Raw genomic sequence first — 21,946 nt, forward strand, 5'->3', positions numbered from 1 at the left:
CTTTTATCTTAATAGTCACCTTTGGAGATCCATCAATAGTTTTAGAGTTGGAGGTATCAATTGGTTTATTGAAGCAAGAAGACAGTAAAAAGGAAAATCAATTAGGCTACTGCAATTATACAGATGAGAACTGATGAGGGCCTGAATTAGTGACTAAATTTACTATGGTAAAACAAGTGTTATTTTCCTCTATTAAAGATGACTCCTGGAAAACTAGAGTACTTTCTCAGTTGCACCGCAATAAGACAAAAGTTCCACTGTAACAAAATTCCAAAGTTTATTTTTTTTCAAAACTTAACTATATTAATGAAAATAAATTATATTTAGACCATCTTCAATATTCGTGCATCATCTTTATAGAACTATGCTTTATGCTTTCAAAAGACATGTTGTAAAAGACATCCATTTCACAATTAAAACACGTATTAAAAATCAGGGAACACTAAAGAACATTAAATTAGTCAGAAATATATCTCATAATGCTGAGATTTATGCTGTTCTTTATCAAATTAACTATATTTGTATTCAAAATAACATGGCTTTTAACTAAAGACAATTATTTCTTGTTCATTTCAGTGATTTCCTGGATCCAATACAAAATCTGTGTATTTATTTCTTTGAAAACATCATTTGTTGACCGTCCTTTCACTGCCATGGAATGATTTGCCTTGTCAATCCAGTGGATTTTATTAGGAGCTTGCATTTTCTGTGCCACTTTCTCCAACAAGTTCTAAAGAAGGAAAAAAAAAAGGATACCAGACTAATGCTTTACTAATGTCCAATAAACATCCTCTCTCCCCAGTCCCACCTATACTAACATCCATTCACTAAATATTCATTAAATACCTATTCTACAAACAACTTTTGAGGCAATGGAACGTGCAAGGAAATGTCCACAGAAGAGGCAGGCAGTCCACATCTCTCAGACACAGCCATACTACAGAACAAATATTCATTGTTGATGATAAAAATTAAGTAAACTGGAGAAAAAAAATTCTTCTAAAACTATTTTTCCCAAGGAAATTACATGCTCTGGGAAATACACTAATATTTACTAATAGGTACAAGTCACTAATGTTTTTTCAAGAGTCAATTTTATAAAAAAATTAAAAGATCTGCTTGAATATTGAAATGCTAAATCTAATGTACAGTCTGGTAATCCCCAGATCACAAGATTCAGATTAATCCTTCATTTCCTAATAAGAGAAAATCTATTTACCTGCTCTCTTTCCAGAGAGATGAATTTTGTCATTATGCTTATATTTTTAGGTTTTTCCAAAGCAATAGGGTAGCTAAGACACAAAACTAGCATTAGTCAAATCAGCATCTTTTTAAAGACTGAATGCTACAGGTTCCCAAGATATTCTTTTTCCCTGTCTTTTATTCATTCTCTCTCATTCACATAAATAATCAAGTTGTGATTCACCTTTTCACACATTTCATCTGCTGAGCCTGACACAAATAGTACAGGGTATTTTATACGAAAGAGATCTTCATCTCTAAGTTTATGCTGCTGCTTTGGATGGTGCAGTGGATAAGAAATACAAATGAGACCTTGAACAAAATCATCAGCATCATCTGGCTCAATATGACACATTACAGAAGCAGCTGCTCTTGAGCCCATTGAACGACCTAAAACCAATTAAAATTAAGTTCAGTTTGAAGTATAAACATTCACATAAAGTAACAGTGATAATGTGGCAAATTAGATTTCATTTACTGTTCATCATATTTGTGTATCGACAAGTTAGTTTACTCCACAAGGTGGCAATTAACAAGTTGCAATAGCCATAATGGACACCTACAGTCTTGTGAAGTAATACAAAAGAAACCTAAGTCAATTTTTTTTTTCCAAACGGAATTATTTTTCTGAAGGATCATGAGGACAATCCTTGTGAAGGGATTAAGAAAGGGTGAACCAGGGATATAAATAAAAGAAGTCTTTGGGTTACAATACATATGACATTTAAATTTGCTTTAAATATGTAAAGTACCTTGATGTTATACAAGGAAATGACTTAATAAAACAAAAAAAATCCTTCAATTAGCTTCTTGTCATCAATAAATTTTAATTTTCAATTACCTGTTCCTATACTACTAGTAGCAGATTTAAAAACAAGTCTTCACAAGTATTGCACCTTACCTCCAAGGAAAACACCGGCAAGTTTGTATTCTCCTGAGGTCTTTAGGTAACTCTAGAAAAGTCAACCAAAAATTTATCAATTCTTCTCCTATAAAATACTCCACTGGAAAATCAACATATATTTCTCATCATTACTGAAATGTAGGAAAATCTTTGCAAAGACAACCACAAAATCTTAAGGGATTCTTCTTGAAAGAGCTAACCAGTCCTTTGCTTTTCTGGTCATGACTTCACTATCAAATCATATGTTGGGTAATACAGACAAATATGTGAGCAAAAAATCAATTCACCTGTCTAAAAAATTCAAATACTAAAATATTTTTAAAGAACAAATTACACTACAAAAATAAAAAGGGCCAATAAAAGATTCCAAGTAATACAAAACTTGATACTACTACTACTCACATCTAATTTAGAGCTCTGAAAAACTTAGCAAGCTTGAAGTAATTTGAATTTAAAGAAATTTCAGATTTGCTTTATCCATGGATTTTAGTTTCTAAATAACATATATAGAAATCCAAGCTATATTTGTATATTCATACTAAGCAAAATATCCAGAACTGTATTCTAAAGTAATATAATTCCAATAAGAAAATTATGTCATACATGGCTTCCTTGGCAGTATCATGGAGGAACATTTATGCTGGGAGCATTCATCTCCATGGAAACATCATGTACTGCTGAATTTCTAAGAATACTCATTAAAAGATTTTTAAATTAAATGACTTCTAACATTTGTCTTAAATTTATTATGAATTTTAAAACAGAATTCTATTATAAGTAAATATAAAGAAATTTTCTTACCAAAACTGATTTATATGCCTTAATTCTATGTACAATATTAAGGCCTTTACAGGTAAATCTCAGGCAAAAAAACCCATGAGATGCAAGATGGGATGCCAGTGACATCAAATGAGGAAGATTCATATCTCCTGATGCTCCATGTGTAAGAATTACTCCATATTTTAAGTTCTTGTTAGGTACCAAACAAACAGCATCTAGTAACTTATTTCCAAAAGGTATTTTTAATTTAACCTGGAATTCAAGAGAATAAAGGGATCAAAAATTACTTCCTTGCCTATTCAGACAACTGAATAGCTATATGTCTGTTCTGCAAGGCCCATGAATCAAGTCATGGCCTCCAAATAAAAAGCAGTGACATTAATAATGGATAATATTTAAGAAGTACTTATGTGTTAGGTACTATTATACGTTCTTTATATGTATTAACTCAATTAACCTTCCTAATAATTCTATGAAGCAAATACTATTATCTCCATTTTATAGATGAGAAAACTGTGGCACAGTAGGTTAAGTAACATGTCCAAAGTTATATAGCCACTAGCTAGGATTCAAACTTGGGCAATTTGCTTCAGTCTTACTCTTAACCACTAATGCTATACTTGTCTCTCATAGTACAAGTTGAAAATAAGAAAATTACTCTGGAGTCATATACCTACAAAAAAAAAAAAAAAACCCACAAAAAAACAAAAAACTCTGAAGATGCAGAACATACGAAAATATGTATTACCTCTGTATGACTCATTTTCACTGTTGAATAACAAACTTAAAGTGCATTACATCTGAGAAGCAAAGGACATCTCCCTGAAAAGAAGACTGTTGTGAAAGATGGGTTGGCAGACATGGATATGATACAAGAACTATGAACATATTCAGTAGCTTAAATAAACACATTCAGAACTACTACTCTAAACTAATATCTTTACATGTGCATTATTTAATCAATTATTTTCAAGGTTCCTATGGGCACTGAAAATTGGTTATAGAGTGAGATGTGGGGCTGGCAGATGTCACATAATATAAAGTCAATGTGATACCTTAATATGGAAACCTTAAGAAAATTCTTATCTAAGTAGGATGTTGTATGTTGGCACATACATACATAATTTTTTTCTACGCAACTTTATTCTCATCCAACTACACTTCACTTAATTTCACAGCATCTTTTTATTAACCCATTTCCTTCATTATTGTTTTCAACTCTTTCAACCATGCAATAGGAGTATACATTCACACCCTTTGTCATGTGACTCTGCAGAGCCTCCTAGTAGGAGGAGTATACATCCCCACCCTATTAACTTTGGATATGGCTATGGGACTTGCTTTAACTAATGGAATATACATAAAAGTTTCAGTGTGCCACTTATGAACAGAGAGGCATGGCAAATTTACAGAGGCCCTCTTGAACTCTCACCCTCAGCCATGAGAAAAGCATGCTGCAGATATTTTTGTTTTTTCAGCCTGGGCCCCAGTATTAAGACACATAGAGCAGATATGAACACAACACTAAAGTATGGAGTCCAGTCAAAATCTAAACAATTGAAGAACCATGAAATGTTGACCTGAAGAATCAAGAGCATGAAATGTAAGTCACTGAGATTTCGTTATACAGCATTCCTTAATACTGTAAGAAATCTTTTATTGTTCAGGATATTGTCAACATCAGGATCTCCATCATTCATCTATTTTTCCCATTAACATTCTATTCATTCATTGAATAGATAACACAATTCAAAGTTCAAAAGGTACCAAAAATATACAGTGAAAAGTCTCCCTTATTCCATTTTTGCCTTGCCACCCAGATCTCTTGTCCAAAGGCACATTACCTGCTTCTTGCATATCTTTCCAGATATTTTATAATATATATGTGTATGTACACACACACACACACACACACACACACACTTTTTTTTATAAACTGGTGATATTTTTTCTGACCCTTTCCCCCCACTTAACATATATCTTGGTGATTGCTCTTTTCTTTATACAATGAGATTTTTTTTTTATGGCTGCAGACTATTCCAAGGAAGGATTGAACATAGTTTATTTCACCATCTATTAATGAACACAGAGACTGTTTCCAATCTTTTCTAAAACAGTTTTCCAACGAGTGGCTTTGTACTTACATCATTTTCAAATGTGTATAGACATATATATAAGATAAATTCCTAGGAAAGGAATTGCTGTGCCAAAGGATACTCATATTCACTTGTGATAAATTTTTTAAGGAATACATTTCATTTTTCAATGAGCAATATATGCACATGGTACATTTTAAAAGAACAAATTGTAAATAGATAAGTATCTTCAGATTCTTTTCCCCCAGCCACCAAGTTCCTTTCCCTTCCTATAAGCTACCACTGTGATCAGCTTACTGTGTATGTTTCCTTCTATGTGTACGTGTGTGTAGAATTCTCTTATTAGAGTCTGAAGGGTATTAGTCTGGCTGCAAAAGTTCTGGGATTTGAGTGGGAGGAGGATGAGGGACTTCAGCTTCAGTGTCCATTTTCATAAATGTAGCCCTATAATTAACTGTAACTGGGGTCCCCCGTTTCAAAGATTCTTTTTTTAAGTTCTCAAGAGAAAAACAGCCTCTAGTCTTCTACTGGGAGAAAGGCAGTCACCTACCAGTGTGAAATAGGGAAGGAGATCTAGCTGTCTAATTATTCATTCCTCAAATAGATTTCACCTAAGTCATCTTTATTGAAGCCCTCCACATCCATCCTTAGCACCATTACCTTCATTGCCAGTTCCCAAGTGTCCAGTGCTGCTGCTTCCTGTGCATTTTGAAGATTCGGTGGTTTACATAGAATTGTTGCACAGTATTCCCTGCTGCTGGCTCAGAATTAAGCTAAGATTTGCTAAAGACATTTGCTTTCAAGTGCCCAATATTTTATTGCTATTGTTTCCTTCCAATTCTCTCCATTCCTGTGGGTTTATATCTTTTAAAAAATCCCTTTGGTATAATTTTAGTGCGATTTCAGGAGGGAGTAAAATTAGACACACGTATTCAATTCACTATCCTTAACCCAGAATGCTCTAAAATTCCTCAATTATATGGGTTTTTGTTTGTTTTCAGGAAAACTCTTCTCCTTTCCAGACTTCACGATGAACAGTCTGTGCTTCACATCTGGTGTACAAGTTCCGGACTACTTGGGAAACACTCAAGTCGTTCCTACATATAAGCCTACCGCAACCTGCTCTAGGAGTCGGGGTTATAATATCTGGCTTTGGATTCCTACAGAGCAGGGTTTAAAACCTGGCTCAGCCTCAATATCTTCATCTGCAAATGGAGAAAACACCACCAACTCAGAAACGCCGATGATCAGGTGATAATCTCTATACTGTAGTAGTGTCCCCACGTCAGCATTCGAGAGTGATTGTTATGACTACTAATACTCCGAATGCCATAAGCGATCACATCAGATGCTGAAGGATCAAACTGCCACAATCACTGTAACTTTCAATTAGAAAAACGTTCGTGAATTATCTATTACTTCGACAGCAGCATGCGGGAAATCACGGGGCAAACAAAAACGTCAGGAGTTCAGTCTTTCAGGGCGGTGGATACTCTGGCCCGGGTCAGCAACACCAAACCCTGGAGTAAAATTGCGAAGCGGGGTCTCTCAGAAGTTCGGGATTCAAAAGCACCTGAGAAACCGCTTATTCACTCAAACGATGCGCGTGCGCCGGGGCTGTGCGGCGGCCGTTCTGAGGACCCCGGGCGACCGCTCAAAGCTCGGAGGCTGTTTCGAGCCACCGCCTGTGACAGGCTCTTGGGACCCAGGCTGGACCTACTCAGCTTTCGTTACCCTCACCATCCCCACAGTCTGGCCTCCTAATTACCCAGGTGGACGAAGCCCCAGCGGCGGGTGCCCGTGAGCACTGAACTTACACCGAACACCTCAGGAAGCCGACCAACTGCCCAAGAGGCGACGGCCGGCCGGGAGCCCGAATTACCTCAGGCGGGGCCAGCAGGCACACTAGCAGGAGCTTGGGAGACCACTCCCCGCCTGGTAGCGCCAACCGCCGCCGCCGCACTTACCGGGGAAGGGAAAGTGGCCAGAAGCACCTAACCGCCCTCACTCCCTTCAGAGAGCAAACTATCACGCTCGAAGTGACCGCCTTGCCGTACAGCCAGAGCGTTCCGCTACCCCGCATGCGCGCGCAGGCCCCACCCCCGAGCGTGCTGGCCGGCGCGCGGGGCACGCTGGGGGCGGGAGTTTTCCTGCTACCGTCCGCCGTGACAAGGCCGGGTCGGTTAGCAAACATGGATGGCAGACGAGAAAACTCCGGTTGCTGCCTCGCTGCCAACTTGTTCCACTCTAGGCCCTTCCTCATCGCGGCCACTCCATTCTCACAGTTGCACAGGTCAAAAAACGTGTGATCAACGCTGATTATTCTCTTTATCACACCTCACAATGAATCGTTCCCATTGGTTCTATTTGCAAATACATATAGAATTCAACCACTTCTCATTCCAGGCCGGTCAGAGCCCCATCATCTTTGCCTGGATTACTGAAATAGTCTGCTAGATGGTCCCTTGTTCCCTCCCCCAATACAGTGGGCAGTTGGACCCTGTTGAAATATAAACTCTTTGGCTCAAAATTTCGCCCATAATTAAAGGCCAAAGGCCTTACCAAGGTTTTATATAGTCGGTCCCCTTACCTCTTATCTTTCTATTTCCTATTATTCGCCTTGGCTCCTTCAGCTCTAGGCACCCAGACCTCACTTCTAATCTCACACCCAAACCCACCAGACATGGCCCCACTACAGGGTTTTTGTCCTGGCTGTTCCCTCTTCTTGGAGAGATCCCAGTGGCTAGCCCTACATGTCTTCACTCACATGTCATTTTCTCAGTGAGGCCTTCCTAATTACCTTACTACACTTCCTATCCTTCTACCCTAACCACCTAATATAATATGAAGTGTCTTTGTCTCCTCACGGGACTGTAAACTCCCCATGAAGGCAGGGATTTTGTTGTTTACCTTGCATCTCCTGTGCATGGACTAATGCCTGACAAGTCAATATTTCTTGAATGAATGAATCTTCCCCAAGCCCAAAGCAGTTGGTAACTGCCCATTTTTCTGTCACAGCACATGAAAGGAAACACAATCCAGAAAACCACTTGCTATTTATCTCAATAGTTTGAATTACAAATCTGAACATTTTTTGTCTCTTAATTTTCTAGCTATGTTTTTAAAAACAACCTTATTTACATGCCATAAAATCCACTGTAAGAGTACAATCCGATTTTCAGTAAATTTACAGTCAGCTGCACTGGAGGATGGGGGATTCCTGTTCAAAGGACTTAACAGGCTTCTTGCTGTAACTGGATTTTGTAAGTGCACTGAAGGGCCTAGAAGGTTCAGGAGTCTGACTAAAGTTTGTCAAGCAAAGAATCTTTGTTAGTAGTTACATGGGAGTTTTCTTATAATTATTTTTAAACTGCAGATACATATTTATATATTTCTCTATATAAGATAAAATCCACAATTAAAAACATTTCTAACAGACTATTTAACTGGAAGATGGAATGTAAAGGACCAGAAAAAGGACTGCTTATATGAGCCAAACTGATGACATATGAAAGGGAGCTAGATCTCAAATGCTCCCCCAGACTCCCTCTCTTTTTATTGCTCCATGGTCCAAACACAGCTAATAACTAGCATAACACAGGCCTTTAAAATAAAAACGGTTTTATTATAAAATTCTAAACATGTGCTTTACATGACAGTCATGGGAATACTGCATAATAAGAAACATATCTTCATAACCCAGACAATCAGATAGCAGATTTTATATTGTTCATGGAATATTTAAAAAAAAACAACACATTCTTTTTTTCAGTTAAGAAGAGTCTTCAGAGCACCATTATTTGAAGGGAAGGTATTTTGCATATCAGAGTTCATCTTTGGTCTGCAATTAAGAAGCAAAATATTTAGAGCCATGAAGAAGTCATCTATGAGTCAGGAAGACTTACATTAATCTATTAATTGTTTTCCCCTAAAGATGAAAGAAGGAAAAAAAAAAGGCAAGTTACTGCTAGAGACTTGTAGGATCCAGGATTATTTTTGGAATCACCTAAGGGTAGAGTTACATTGTGTTTTATAGGGCTACTGATGTGGAACCCGAACATCTAAGGGATTGTGTTTCTGTAAAGGGCCTTGTGCTATGAATGCTATGAGTGAGGGGCTACGGTAGACAATGAGGAAGAAATAAACAAAGCTGTCATTCTAGCTCCTAATTTCTACAAATCAGTGGAATCATTTGGCATTCCTTGAAATCACTTCGACAAAGATAAAAAATAAAAAGAGGAGTGGAGAAAGGAAGCTGCCCAGTTTCATTTGGAGCCCACAGAAGCATTCTGATATCAAATCATGAACTTTATGAGAGGGTACCTTTCAGTTCTGGCCATTTGTTTCGTCACTGGCTTTAACTATTTTATGGCACTGCAGCACTGACAGGGGTTCAGGTTGATATATTCCACTTTTGAGGGCTAGTTAGTAGCAAATGAGTTCACAAAACAAAACAAAGCGAAAACAAAACCAAAACTCTAATTTGTAGCATGTGCTGTTGTCATGGTATAAATACTCCCATCAGGCAGATTCCAAGCTACCAAAATTTAACAACTATGCAAAATTTTAAAATATTTAACAATCAGTGAGCTTGTATGAGCCGGTTCCATCATACCACTGGGCCTATGGTTACCTTATTCCTTTTAAACCCCCTTGAGAGGCAGACATAATAATTGCAAAATCTGCCTTCTCATTTTTGGTTATAATACTACAATTTTGAGTTTATCCATTCAGAGACATGATGCTGCTTAAAAAATGTCAAGCCAGCACATTATATATATAATCAAAATATATATAAAATCACAATTTTATACAATATACGTTCCTACAAACAGAAAACAACTATAATGAAAACAATCGTCCCCTGCTGCACTGTCTTCATACACAACTATACACACAATTTGAAGAGGAGAGATTGGTTTTTGGTTCTTGCTTTGCTATAATCCAGATAGATGATTCTGAACTAAGTTCTCCTTTGGGCTCAGTTTTGTTAACTGAGGCACTTACTGGATGACCTCTAAGTTCCTTTTTAGCTTGCCAAGTCCATATGTGAATCTGCCTTTTACAAACAAAATCAGTACAGAGTGCTATCAACAGAGATTACTTTTCAATGAATAATCTGTTAACATGAACAATAATGGTTACATATTTTTTCATCTCTGAATTGGAATGATAAACTTTGCCAAACCTTTCTCACAGGGAGATGAGGCTATTATATTAGATGATGCATGTGAAAATATTTTTTAAACATTAAATAGCTATTTAAATGCCATGTGACTGAATCTCACATTAAAAAGGCTTTCCTCTACTTTGCCAGAAACTCTTCTCACTTAACTGAATCTTAGCGTCCTTTTTTTGCCTTATTATCTCCTGTTCTGAAGGCTCCAGGAGAAACTCAACTAGTTTTTCCCTGACTGAATAACTAAAGGAATGAATGAAAACGTGGATCAAAGTTAGTTCTTACTCTGACACTGGCCAGTTGTGGTTACCTTTTTCCTAAGGCACGTGCAAGGAAAGAGGTCATCCTCCGTCTGTGGTTCTACCCTCTTCATGCCCTCTCGGATTTGGGGCTCACTCTCTTGTAAATTGGCATATTCCTACATAGGCAACAATACGAAAACATTCCTTATATAATGCTTAAAGTACAATTACTAAATTAGACATGTTAGAATTTGCTAGAATATGGTCCATTTAACTCACATGTATTAAGATATGACATGCAAAGTCCTCCATGTTCCCCTTAAACACCCAACAACAGAGCTTCTGAGAGGCAGCTGTTCTTTGGACCCTGATCACCTATTTCTAAGGGATCTCTGCTTATCCATCCTTCATTTACATGACTTATGTTTATTTAGTTTTAATTCCCTTTTGCCTTGCAGTGAAAATAATTACATGATCTTCCCTAGACTGAGAATGTGAGGACAGAAACGATTTCTGCCTTATCCACCATGGCTTGCACAGTGCCAGTAACCATCTTCTTTCATTATGTGTTCCCTTTTGTGCCAGGCTCTGGGCTAGGTGTGTATGCTCTGGTATGTGTGAGTTGAATGAATGAACATTACCATGCAGATCTTTTGGAATTTAGATAGAGAATCCTTCCTACTCCTCCAGTTTACACACTTCACTCTCTCTATCCCTTCACCACTCCCTAGGAAAGGTTATAAAGGGGAAGGGGCCAGTGCAGACCAGGACAAAACCCAACATCTTTTTGTGGCAGAGCTTAACATATGGTGCTCAATATCTGCAATTCTGAGATTTAAAAAAGTTTAATTTAGATCTAGTACTATTACTAGCAAATTACTTGTTTATTATTACATTTAGGGATTTCAATCCCTAAGTGTTTAGGTCCATGAAAACAATTTCCAAGATAAGTCATGGATCAGCACAATAGTTATAAACATACCTTACACAATGTAGACAAAGAAATACTAAGGCAGCAGCAATATTGTACTAAGAGAAAATATACGTATAGTAACTTTGCAAAATCAGATGCCAATTTCTTAACTACTCACCACATAGTTCTAACATTAATACTTTTCCCTTAACATTACAGCATTGTCCATTAGCTAATCTTTGGTTTTCTACTATTTTTATTATTATTAAACATTTGTTCTTGATTTTTGCCTACAGCGGTGTACATTTATCTCCTTATATTATTATACTTTTAAAAATTGTTAAGTGAAATATTATTTGCTACTAACATAACCAATTACAAGTTGTATGTCTATTTTCTTAGAAAATACTGACCTGGAAAAGTTTAAAATAGTAACAGAATATGTCATCGCCCATGAGATTATTTCTTGCAAATTCTTGTCCTGTTTTTGCTATCTTCTTTGCCTAAGGGAACAACAAAAAATCATTTAATGAAACATATTTTTTTACATGCAGACATAGGAAAACGGATCTTCAGAGTACCTGTTAGAGGGACAATAGTTGGAAAAACATATTTGGGGTAGTTTTTTGTGGGACATTTAACAGGGTATGTTTGTTTGAATTAAAGGGAGGTTTTCAGGACTTGAAAGTTTGAGAAGTCATATTAGACTGTCTAGAATTAAGCCTCTTTTGGAGAAAAGGTACACATTAAATGAAGTAACAATGGCCTTGTAAAGTAAAAGCAGGATGAAGCTTAATGCATTGCCTTAAATATTTTCAGCAATTAGTTCAAAGTTTATGTCATGTAATCTCTCATTTTAATCCACAGGACCTCCTCCTTCCAGGCTGGCTATTTTAATTTTCATGTTCCTAGTAGCAGTGAGGGAGTGCTTGAGGCTCAGATCTACCTGACTGAAAGAGAGAGCATAGTCAAGGCCAAGGTTTAGTTTTTTTGTTTCATGAACAGACTGGACAGTTAATCCAAGTCGCAATGCCTGCGTTCATCCTGAAGGCAACTGTGCTATGCATGGGGAGGTGGCTTCCCATTGGCAGGTACGGGTCTCCATCGGAAGGCTTTCTGAGCATCCTGAATGCTTTCCAGGCACAAGACATTTAACATGAGCCCATGATACTGGGGTACAGGAGACTGACCTTACCTCTTCATCGTGATCTTTCGCCCATTTAAGTTTTTCTAGGAGATCGCTCAGGTTGCTTCTAACGGGAATGTAGTGTTTCCAGGGCTGCAGCTCATTATAAAAGTGCTCGTAGTAGATGGAATCCTGCTTCAGCACGACACTGTCACCGACAAGCAGGTACGGCAGGCGATAGGCCGCGACGGTGCCGTCAACGTTTATCTGATACTTATGCTGGGAGACAGCAGTGAGGTGTAAGCATCGCCATTAAATTTCCTGCTTTTCTATTCTCTTTATTTCTCCTCCCCTTTCCACAAAAACAGCCTCACTGTCCTCAGATACAAACTAGCCAGCTTTTGCTCTCCATGTTCACCATTGAGGAAGTGCTGTTATGTACCATGCTGGCCTAGAGGAAAAGGCTTACTTTGATGCTCTCCTCACTTTCACAAAGGGGCTACAAGTTTGATGTTGAAGCAGCCAGTAAAATAATAAAACTGTTGTCCTCAGGCTACAACCTAAGGAGAGATAGATTTCTGGTGACTTTGTAATCCCTCTACTACTTTACTGGCCACATGTGAACACCTGATGATGGCACATTCTATGCCATGTTAACCATATATGTAAACATCAGATGGCCACGCTCAAGTCTTAAGGAAATTAACAATGTTTGAGACAAATACATCTATGAATAAAAATATATCACTGTGGTAATCAGTAGTCTTTAGTTGTAGCAAATTCAACAGGGAGGAATAAAGCAAAGGCATGACTGAACACCCTCTGAGGAGGGATGGTTGGCATCAGCTCTCCTTGGTTTTAACCATTTCTTTAAAAAAAAATCTTAGCGATATGCATATGGAAACACTGACGATTGAACTCTGGAATTCCTTAGGGGTACCTGTTGCCATGTACAGGTACCCATCAAAAAAACCCCACCAAAACAAAACAACTTAGCCATATAGAGCATAGACAGAGCTCGCTAATCACTTGCCTTCCCACCTATAGGACAGGTGACTACCTCTTGCTCACCTTTCTCCCCACCACATGGGACTTCAAAAACTACTCTGTGGTATAGAGAACAGGTCAGTGTCCTACTGCATGAAAAGTGGAATTCTTAGGAAAAGGATCACTCCCCGGGAAACGTGAGCAATCCACATTCTAGATATAGAAAGCGCTCCCTAATCCCCAGAATTCCCAAGCAGACCGTTTGTATGGATTTCACTTTATATCCCCACCAGAAGGCCTGATAAGAGACACCTGGTTTATATTTCCCGTTGTCTATTGTCATGGTATGGCTCTGGGGAGAAGTACTAGTAAAATCACTTACATGTATTTATCAATAAAACAATGCTTTGGAGCTGAAATGTGCTTGAGGGTCAACTGGGGAAAAAATTATAGCTCTCTGCGGGCTCCAAGGTCCATGATGTATATTTAATGCCAGGGGTTGGGTACTGAGTACAGACCCAGGTTGCCAAACCAATCCTGGGGGCCCCATGTCTTGGCAGTCACTAGGTTTTGTGCTCACCTCTCCTACCCCCTGTAATTTACAGGCCTCTATTTTCCTCTCCCAAATGAGATACAGCCGACCCTTTAAAAACATGGGGTTAGGGGCACTGACTCTTCCCACTTCCCCGGTGCAGTCAGAAGCCTGCATATAACTTTTGACTCCCCCAAAACAGATGTCCCTCGGTATCCAAAGGGTATTGGTTCCAGGATCCCCGCAGATTCCAAAATCTGCAGATGATCAAGTTCCTTATTTAAAATGGCACAGATCAATGCACATGGTCAGCCCTCCACATCTGTGGATTCCAAACCTCGGATGAATATACCCTTGTACTGTTTTTGATCTGTAGTTGGTTGAATCCATGGATGTAAAACCTGGGGATATATAAATAGAAGGCTGACTCTATACCGAAAAAAATCTGCCCTTAAGTGGACCCATGCAGTTCAAACCCATGTTGTTCAAGGGTCAACTGTATTTGGAAAAATGAAAAAGGATTGGCCATGGATGATGTCATACCTTGAAGAAATCAAAAAATGAAATGTGTTTCACAATGGGACCATACAGGCTTTCATCATGTTTAAAGAAGAAAAAGTTGGTAAAGGCAGCATCTATGAGTTCTGGGTGTTTTCTGCTGAGTTTAACCAGCTCGAGTCTCTCTTTGCGGCTGTCTCGCCCTCTCCAGACAGCTGTCGAGTTTTTGCTTTCCCACGGAGGACCCGTGTTAGCTTGCACAGACATCATATCCAGACTTACTCTGGAAGACAGAAAGTGCAACAGATTTTCCTCCCAAACCATCACATTGCAAAGGTTGTTGGGAAAGAACTCACCACAGAAAGAAAACCAAGGCTGTGGGTTATCTTTGACCCATCTCTCACCGGCCCATGGTTTCTAGAACAGAGTCAGTAAGGTCGTAGGTAGGCATCACGATATCCTTGGAATCCGTGGAGCCACACCAGGAAAAGATTGGATGGATGTGTGAACTGGATTTCTTTTTTTCCAAAGGCCAATCTCCCAAATTAACAAAAAATTCCACATCTGGCATCTTCACCTAGAAAAATGAAAATAAAGAGAGTATTCATATTTTGCACTGGATAATGCCTTCTATTGATAAATGTGTTGGAAAAGGCAATCTCCTACAGGCAGTATTTCATGGCCAAATAAGAATAGCCTAGGGGTGGCCGGATGGCTCAGTTGGTTAGAATGTGTGCTCTAACAAGGTTGCTGGTTCAATTCACGCATGGGACCGCCCCCAACTAGATTGAAAACATCAACGGTACTTGGAGCTGAGCTGCGCCCTCCACAACTAAGATTGAAAGACAATGACTTGACACATTGTTCCCCTTCCCCAATAAGATCTTTAAAAGAAGAATAGTCCAGGGACTGGTACATTTCCTTACCAAGAGATAAAGAGCCCTCCTTCACTGGCTGGGTTTATCTCCTAGTGAGGGAATATACTTTTTCTGTTCTGGTTAAACACAGGCGTCAGTGGCCCTCAGGCATGCCCTCAGCTTGCTGTGTCTCACACCCCAGGGAGCTTCCACTGCAGCAGAAAGTGGGACGTGTGATTGGCTGTAGAGTGGACTGGCTGGCCCTGGGAGAGGGACACATTGAAAGGGGCTGAGTCTTATGCACATTCCTCTGCTCTAAATAAATGCTGGACCACGTGAGCGTGGTGGGCCTGTTGTCTGTTCTCAGAAATCTGAAACCATGTACTGGTCTCTTTCCTGTGTGGCACTTACTGGCCTTGTAACCTTGGCCACACTCATGTCATATTCTGTCTTGCAGTACAACCTGACCACCCAGTGAGCAAAGAAACACAATAAAAATTAGAAATTGTACCAAAGGAAAGGCCAAGCTTCAGGTAATGATAATTACCTTGATTTGAACAGTGGGCGGTAACTTTTCAGAATATTGTCATATGTGTAAGCATACTAGATTTCCTTTCTAGGGTGCCCAAATGGGCCAATTGACTTGCTTCATTAGGGATGAAATGACAAAGGTAATCTCTGTCCTATTGCCAAGAGAGTCTAAGATGATCAAGGACAGAAAGAGACTATTAGAAAATAACTACAACACATAGTACTTGGAACTCTTAACTCTAGTTCCTGGTGAATAAGCCAGATGCTTCTATTTAAAAAATACTCCCCAGGTATGTGATGGGATTAGGATTTGAATTTAGGAAGCCCAACACTATAGCCAACACTAGTAACTTCCAAGCTAGACTGCCTCCACTGGCACACACAGGTTGAAAGAACATGTTATATGTAGGCCTGGGAAAATGGGTGGGGTATTTGTAAAATAAGAGATATATTTTTTTAGGCAAGAATGGCACTGGTTAGTTTGAGAAGCATCCTGAGAAACTGGAGTCCTGAAGAATACTTTTATTTTCCCATGGTCTGACACAGCTGAGCAAGAAAAACTTGCTTGAGTTCTGGTGTCTTAGCTTAAAGAGGCAGAATACTAATGCTATATAACTACCCATGTTTGGAAATACTCACTATAAATGCTTTGCAATCTTAAGAAAGGTACCATGATTTTCCACGAGTAAGTTAGCCAAGCTATGCACACAGGTTATTCAATAAATAGCTAATGAGCAATTAGTAAAAATGATGGTATAGTTTTTCGTATCAGCCATTTTACTATCGCTGTCAAGAACTCCACTAGAATCCTGTTAAAGCACATTATACCAAGGAACAGGATTCAGAACATGACAACTCTTCTTTGGGCTCAAAGTACCTGTAGTACCAAAATAATATTATTATAAGGCATTTTCTTCTCTAAGGTATTGTTATGGGTTGAGTGTGTCCTTCAAAAAGATAAGCTGAAGTCCTAAACCCCAGTATCTCAGAATGACCTTATTTGGAAATAGGGTTGTTGAAAAGATAATTAGTTAAGAGGGGATCATACTGGAGTAGGGTGGGTCCTTAATCCAATATGACTTGTGTCCTTGTTAGAAGAGGTGAAGACATAAAGACACACAGGGATAGCACCATGTGACGACGGAGACAAGAGACTGATACAGCTGCAAGCCAGGGAATACCAAGGATTGCTGACCACCACCAGAAGTCAGGAAACGCCAAGGACGGCTTCTCCCCTCCAGGTTTCCGAGGGAGCACAGCCCTGCTGACACCTTGATGTGGGACTTCTAGTCTCCAGAACTGTGAGAGAATAAATTTCTGCGGTTTTAAGCCACCCAGTTTGTAGTACTTTGTTATAGCAGCTCTAGTTAATTAATATAGGTATCCCACATAACATAAAAGTCCAGAATAGTATTTTAATAAAGCTTCAGAATAGAACACCCCTGATAATGTTATTTTTATTTTGAAAAAACTATTTTGTAAAACCAGGGCTTAAATTGTCTACAATACATAAGAGAAAAAAATACTTACTTTTCTAGTCAAAGAAAGTAGTATGGCATCCATGAAAATTCTGAAACCTACATGTTCACCATGAGTCTTGATATAAACCTAAAAGAGAATTGAATGTTTATTACATGAGTCTAAAAGTACTGGCAGGCTTCTCTGAAGTCAAGCTTATCATAATGATACTCACCATGATTTTTAATAAAGGTTATGTTGCTAGTTGTAGCCAAATGATCAAAACAAAACAAAAATCACTAATACAAACAAGTAAATCTCAATTATGAATTGTACCTTGTTATCCTTCAAGGTATAGTGACACAAACTCTGCCGTTGTCCAAATCTCTTTGGGATTTCTGTTGCAATCTTTTCTGGATTAATGGTAGGAAAATGTGCCAGGTCTCTCTGAATCTGAGCAATGGTTTCTGGGCAGTTCATCTCCTGTAGCCAGGCTGCACTATCTTCCAAAGGACAGTCACAATTCTCATGGTAAACTGGTCCTAATTACACACAAGTAACAAATTACACAGTAGCAATTTCACTCAGCATTTGAAACATGTAACAAATATCCATAATATGGCTTCATAAATTTTGCCTAGGTAACAGGAAGGGCATTTTGATATAAAAATATTTTAAAAGAAACATTTTTTTATTACATTGGGGTATGACTTAGTAAGTCAGTATTTTGTTCTGATAGTTCTTCACAGTAGAGTCTTTTTTCAGAGTCAGGCATGCTTTGCAGGAGTTCAGAAGAAAGCCAGTGGGTACTATGTATTGCTCACTGTGGCTATTATACTGCATGATTCTTTATGTTTTTTGTACTTAAGAATAACCAAACATTGGTAAAAGGATATCAGAGGAGTATACTCCTTTTACCGAAAGACAAAAGTGATATGAGATTATTATTTCAATGGTCTATTATACAAACAGGTTCTTAAAGGGTCTAAGGTATTTCCCTCAATGAGTAAATCATCATCAATAACAATACAAGTAAACAAAGGACCCCTGCTATGTGTTATTTTTTAAAAGAATTATTTTAAAAAGGTAATCTTCAAAACAGTTCATTAATATTATAATGAATTAATTATATGTGTACAGAAATAATACTAACAAAGTATCGCAGAATCTGAATTGAGATTTTACTGTCATTCCTTTCTATAATTCTCAGATTCCTACCTCACTCATGCAATAGTAGACAATGGAATATTTTTATAAGGTTTCTCAGGTTATATTGTATCATGTGGTCCTGGTGGAATGTGGGAAAAGCACCTAGACACTTGTTAAAACGTTTGCCTTTCTTGGAGGTGGGGAAAAAGGAAGATTTGTGTCTCTGTATAATATACTGCTTTACCACTGTTTTAGGGTACTATCTCCACTGAAAGGGATGGATATGGCTCTAGGTAACAAAGCCTCTCTCATCCTATATAAGCAAACACCAGAGAATTTCCCTGGAAAAATACTATTGGAACGAAGACCAAAAAACAATAGTCAACTTCCTCCCTCAGCATTAAGCCCTCTCTCTTCCTGAAGTGATGAATTTCAATAACACTTATCAGTTAAGTCATATACCTCCAATTAAGAAAGTGTCATCTATGACCATATATAGCTTGATTAATATTGCTAATGTTGTGTCTTAAGAGAGCAAATTCTCTATTAATATGTTTCTTCCTCTTTAGCAAATTATAATTTCCATTCAAATCTTGCATTTCTCTCTAGGACTCTCAATTTATCTTTTGGGTAGGAAATATCTCTTTTATTTTCTTTCAGTGAAAAAATATCATGCTAATTTGTTTTTATCGATTGAATAACATGTATCATTGTATTCAAAGAGTTGTTTTAAAATATGTTCTAAATTACCTTTTAAAATATATGGAGATTTGGCCACATGTTGACCTTGGAATTTAACTTCTACTTTCAGATTTTTGTAGCTTGCATACATTCTGTATCTTACTATAAAGGACCCATCCTTTCGGTCCAAAACCTGGACTCCAACTCTAGTGAACTGCTCATCTGGTGCTGAGATTTTAATCTGGAACACCTTTTCACCTGGAGAAGATGTGAACCTGTGATGGGAAGAACAATCATATATAAAGATTATTTGAAGGAACAAATGCACAAAGATTATGCTCTCCAGTCTGTGATCTTTACTATTCTCCATGTGCCCCCTTCCCCTGCCCCAACATATACTTGCTTCTTCTCTCTTATGCTTTTAGTACCAGTATACGATGGGTCAGAGATTTTTAAAAAGATGATGACAATGGCCAAGATAACATAAAACAGTTTCATTAGAAAATTGCAAGAGAATAGATTCAGACTACTGATTTATGTAAATATTGAACATATTTATGCATTCCATAAATAAGAATATAAAAATATTCTTGTCAACCTACTACTTATTCCATGCCCATCACATCTAGAAATCTGTGATCAAATGGTGCCTTTAACGATCTTTTGAAAAATCTCTCAATGATTCTTTTAAAAAATCAGTAGTATCAATCTTGCCCAGCCATGGGCAAAAGCCAGTACGTAGTGTATCATTCAAATGACACTATATAAAAGTTTTTTTGAGTGAGTATGCTTGCTATTAAGATTGTTAAGGTGGTATTTCGTTTCCCCAATTGTACTATTTATAACCTCCCTTTTCTTCATTTTGGAAAATTTATTCCCAAGATTTTTTCCCCCACAAAACATACATGGTCAGCATCTATCAATAAATAAGACAATCGTTTCAGAAGTATGTGAGTTCTAGAAATAAGTTTTGCATATAATTTCAATTGTTGAACTGAGTGGGAAGAAATACACACATTCGTTGCAAACACATAGGAGCTTCATACTTTGATACTTTCCCTCTAAATTCTAGTTTCAAATAGTGCTTGACTTTTATTTTCTAGTTTCAAAGCACACACGCTTACCTGCAGATGTCTACCTGGAAACAGTGCAGCACCAGAACAAGATGAAACCAAGTTTCTAACAACTGGATTTAAATTCTTTATAGCAGCTTATGCAAAAGCAGTTTGAAGTGGTACTTCCAGCAAATACTGGGGCTTTGTTTTTCTAGTTATGGGAGGATCCCTATCAAATTAGCTAGAAGAGCTAATTCGCAATTATTTCTAAAGCTACAGAGACAGATTGGTTGGTTGGGACGGGCAAAGACTATTACAACCAGATGTGGATAGCACCAAAATATGTGGAATTTAAACTGCTGTGGAGAAACGAGTTCTTGGGTGGATAAAACTTGAAGGAAGAAACCAGTAAGTTTAACTGCATCCCAATATAGTTAAAGAGCTGTTTCTTGACTTACTTGTCTCCTGACGTATCCACCGCCTGAATATAGAAATAGCGCGCGGGAAGGACAACAGCTGCTTTTAGCCCAGGTCCCCATATTTCGCTCTTCTCCGGGCTCAGTTGCCTCTTTTCGCCGGTCTTGGCAAGTGCTGGAACTGGCCCCAGAAAGAAGCAGTAAAGCAGCAAAATGCTAAACATTTACAAGACGGACTATCCAAATGATCCACGTATAAATTAAGTGTGAGAGGTGGATGAAACGAGCCGCGGTTTGGGCAGGGGCACGTTGGCCGATTGCAGCAGCAAACACGGTTCCAAGAGGTGTTGCTTACTGTGCTGGGCAGGCGTGCTGGTCTCCACTTGCCCCAGAAAAATCACAACCCGAGCGCTGGTTTGTATAGCTGAAGGAAACCAGTCGTTCTGCCGAAATGGACAAGAATCACGCTGCTCCTCTTTCTCCGGACAATGATAAATTTGGGTTGCTCTTGCAACTGGAGCATCATTGGGGGCGAAACCGTCTCCGGTTCCAGCTCAAGGTGCGAGGCAAGGCGATTGGCCTTGGGCGTCGGACCGGGCTGAGTAAGGCTCTCTGCAAGTGGATGCTGGAGTGGACATGCGTCCCAGAGCCAAAGCTTCCTGGGACATGTAGTTTGCGGCAGGACTAGCGGAAATCCTGCCAGGTTTTGGCATCTCTCATTTATTTACGTTGCGGTCACCGCTTTCAGAGAACAGATTAATAAATACTAGGTGCCCGATTGCAGGGCTGGCGGCTCTGGAGGCACAGCTAATATTTTTATCCAAATTGCTACAATATCCTCCACACGTGCAGGTATAAAACACAATGAAAGGAAGGTGTTAATGATATCTGACGACGGGTCTCCGGCCACAGCCGTCCAGCGCGCTGCCCCCGCACGCTCCGATGGGACTGGAGACGAGATCCCCAGGGTAACCCAAGGAGTGTCTGGGGCCGCGCGCTGGATGCTGTGATCCGGGTCTGGGTTCCGCCGCCGAGTTTCGTCGCGGCACTTGCGACCCGACCCCTGGACAGGCTTGGAGGTACCTGGGGCTGTGGGCTGGACCGAAGTGGCGGCCCGCAGCTGTGCACCCTGCAGTACGGGCCTTGCGCGGAACCCGGGCGCCGCAGGCCGGGCCTAGTGCGGCCCGCCTGCCTCAGGCGCCCCCAACGCTGCCTAAGCTGCCAGGGGCCATGGCCGCTCCGGAGCCCTGTGGCAGTCCGAGTGGAGGCTACTGCGTCGGTAACCGATCTTCCGGGGAAA

General features: G+C 39.1%; 3 protein-coding genes across 9 annotated transcripts in view; 1 reads left to right on the forward strand and 2 right to left on the reverse strand.

Annotated features, from left to right (window-relative positions):
• Positions 1 to 252: 252 nt before the first annotated feature.
• On the reverse strand, positions 253 to 7,051 carry TEX30 (testis expressed 30). 2 transcript variants are annotated; one of them, XM_019731049.2, is made up of 6 exons: positions 6,990 to 7,051; positions 3,675 to 3,748; positions 2,948 to 3,178; positions 2,144 to 2,195; positions 1,427 to 1,632; positions 253 to 730 (listed from the first exon to the last, which is right to left on the reverse strand). In XM_019731049.2, exons 2-6 carry the CDS (start codon positions 3,687 to 3,689, stop codon positions 557 to 559), a joined length of 678 nt encoding a protein of 225 aa, XP_019586608.1. In that variant the 5' UTR covers positions 3,690 to 3,748; positions 6,990 to 7,051; the 3' UTR covers positions 253 to 556. The 2 variants fall into 2 exon arrangements, with proteins under 2 accessions (XP_019586608.1, XP_019586613.1); XM_019731054.2 differs by lacking the exon at positions 1,427 to 1,632.
• On the reverse strand, positions 3,673 to 21,352 carry POGLUT2 (protein O-glucosyltransferase 2). 4 transcript variants are annotated; one of them, XM_074329512.1, is made up of 10 exons: positions 20,689 to 21,352; positions 19,245 to 19,450; positions 17,682 to 17,887; positions 17,418 to 17,495; positions 14,904 to 15,076; positions 14,545 to 14,782; positions 12,552 to 12,761; positions 11,770 to 11,859; positions 10,512 to 10,619; positions 3,673 to 3,748 (listed from the first exon to the last, which is right to left on the reverse strand). In XM_074329512.1, exons 1-10 carry the CDS (start codon positions 20,868 to 20,870, stop codon positions 3,692 to 3,694), a joined length of 1,548 nt encoding a protein of 515 aa, XP_074185613.1. In that variant the 5' UTR covers positions 20,871 to 21,352; the 3' UTR covers positions 3,673 to 3,691. The 4 variants fall into 4 exon arrangements, with proteins under 4 accessions (XP_074185613.1, XP_019586601.2, XP_019586600.2 ...); XM_019731042.2 differs by lacking the exon at positions 3,673 to 3,748 and adding an exon at positions 8,627 to 8,863; XM_019731041.2 differs by lacking the exon at positions 3,673 to 3,748 and adding an exon at positions 8,627 to 10,081.
• A 12-nt stretch (positions 21,353 to 21,364) lies between these two features.
• The window catches only part of LOC109447059 (basic immunoglobulin-like variable motif-containing protein), a 58,608-nt gene continuing 58,026 nt past the window's right edge, over positions 21,365 to 21,946 (forward strand). The window contains exon 1 of one of the 3 annotated variants that reach the window (XM_074329510.1): positions 21,365 to 21,498. The gene's annotated coding sequence lies outside the window, so the exon portion shown is untranslated. Of the gene's footprint in view, positions 21,499 to 21,594; positions 21,726 to 21,811; positions 21,926 to 21,946 lie in introns of those variants that run through there. The other 2 variants (XM_074329509.1, XM_074329511.1) reach the window with 2 other exon arrangements.

Source organism: Rhinolophus sinicus, linkage group LG04 (genome assembly GCF_036562045.2).
Source record: "Rhinolophus sinicus isolate RSC01 linkage group LG04, ASM3656204v1, whole genome shotgun sequence".
NCBI classification, from domain to species: domain Eukaryota; kingdom Metazoa; phylum Chordata; class Mammalia; order Chiroptera; family Rhinolophidae; genus Rhinolophus; species Rhinolophus sinicus.

Bases quoted from the DNA above. Each gene is read 5' to 3' on its own strand.
- TEX30 (XM_019731049.2), bottom strand. The intron at 1,633-2,143 runs GTAAGGTGCAAT...AATTGGTTTTAG, and splicing joins TGCCGGTGTTTTCCTTGGAG to GTCGTTCAATGGGCTCAAGA. The intron at 731-1,426 runs GTGAATCACAAC...TTCCTTCTTTAG, and splicing joins CAGATGAAATGTGTGAAAAG to AACTTGTTGGAGAAAGTGGC.
- POGLUT2 (XM_074329512.1), bottom strand. From the start codon at position 20,870: ATGTTTAGCATTTTGCTGCTTTACTGCTTCTTTCTGGGGCCAGTTCCA. The intron at 12,762-14,544 runs GTATGACATCAT...GCTGTCTCCCAG, and splicing joins CATTTTTTGATTTCTTCAAG to CATAAGTATCAGATAAACGT. The intron at 10,620-11,769 runs GTCAGTATTTTC...TTGCCTATGTAG, and splicing joins ACTATTTTAAACTTTTCCAG to GAATATGCCAATTTACAAGA.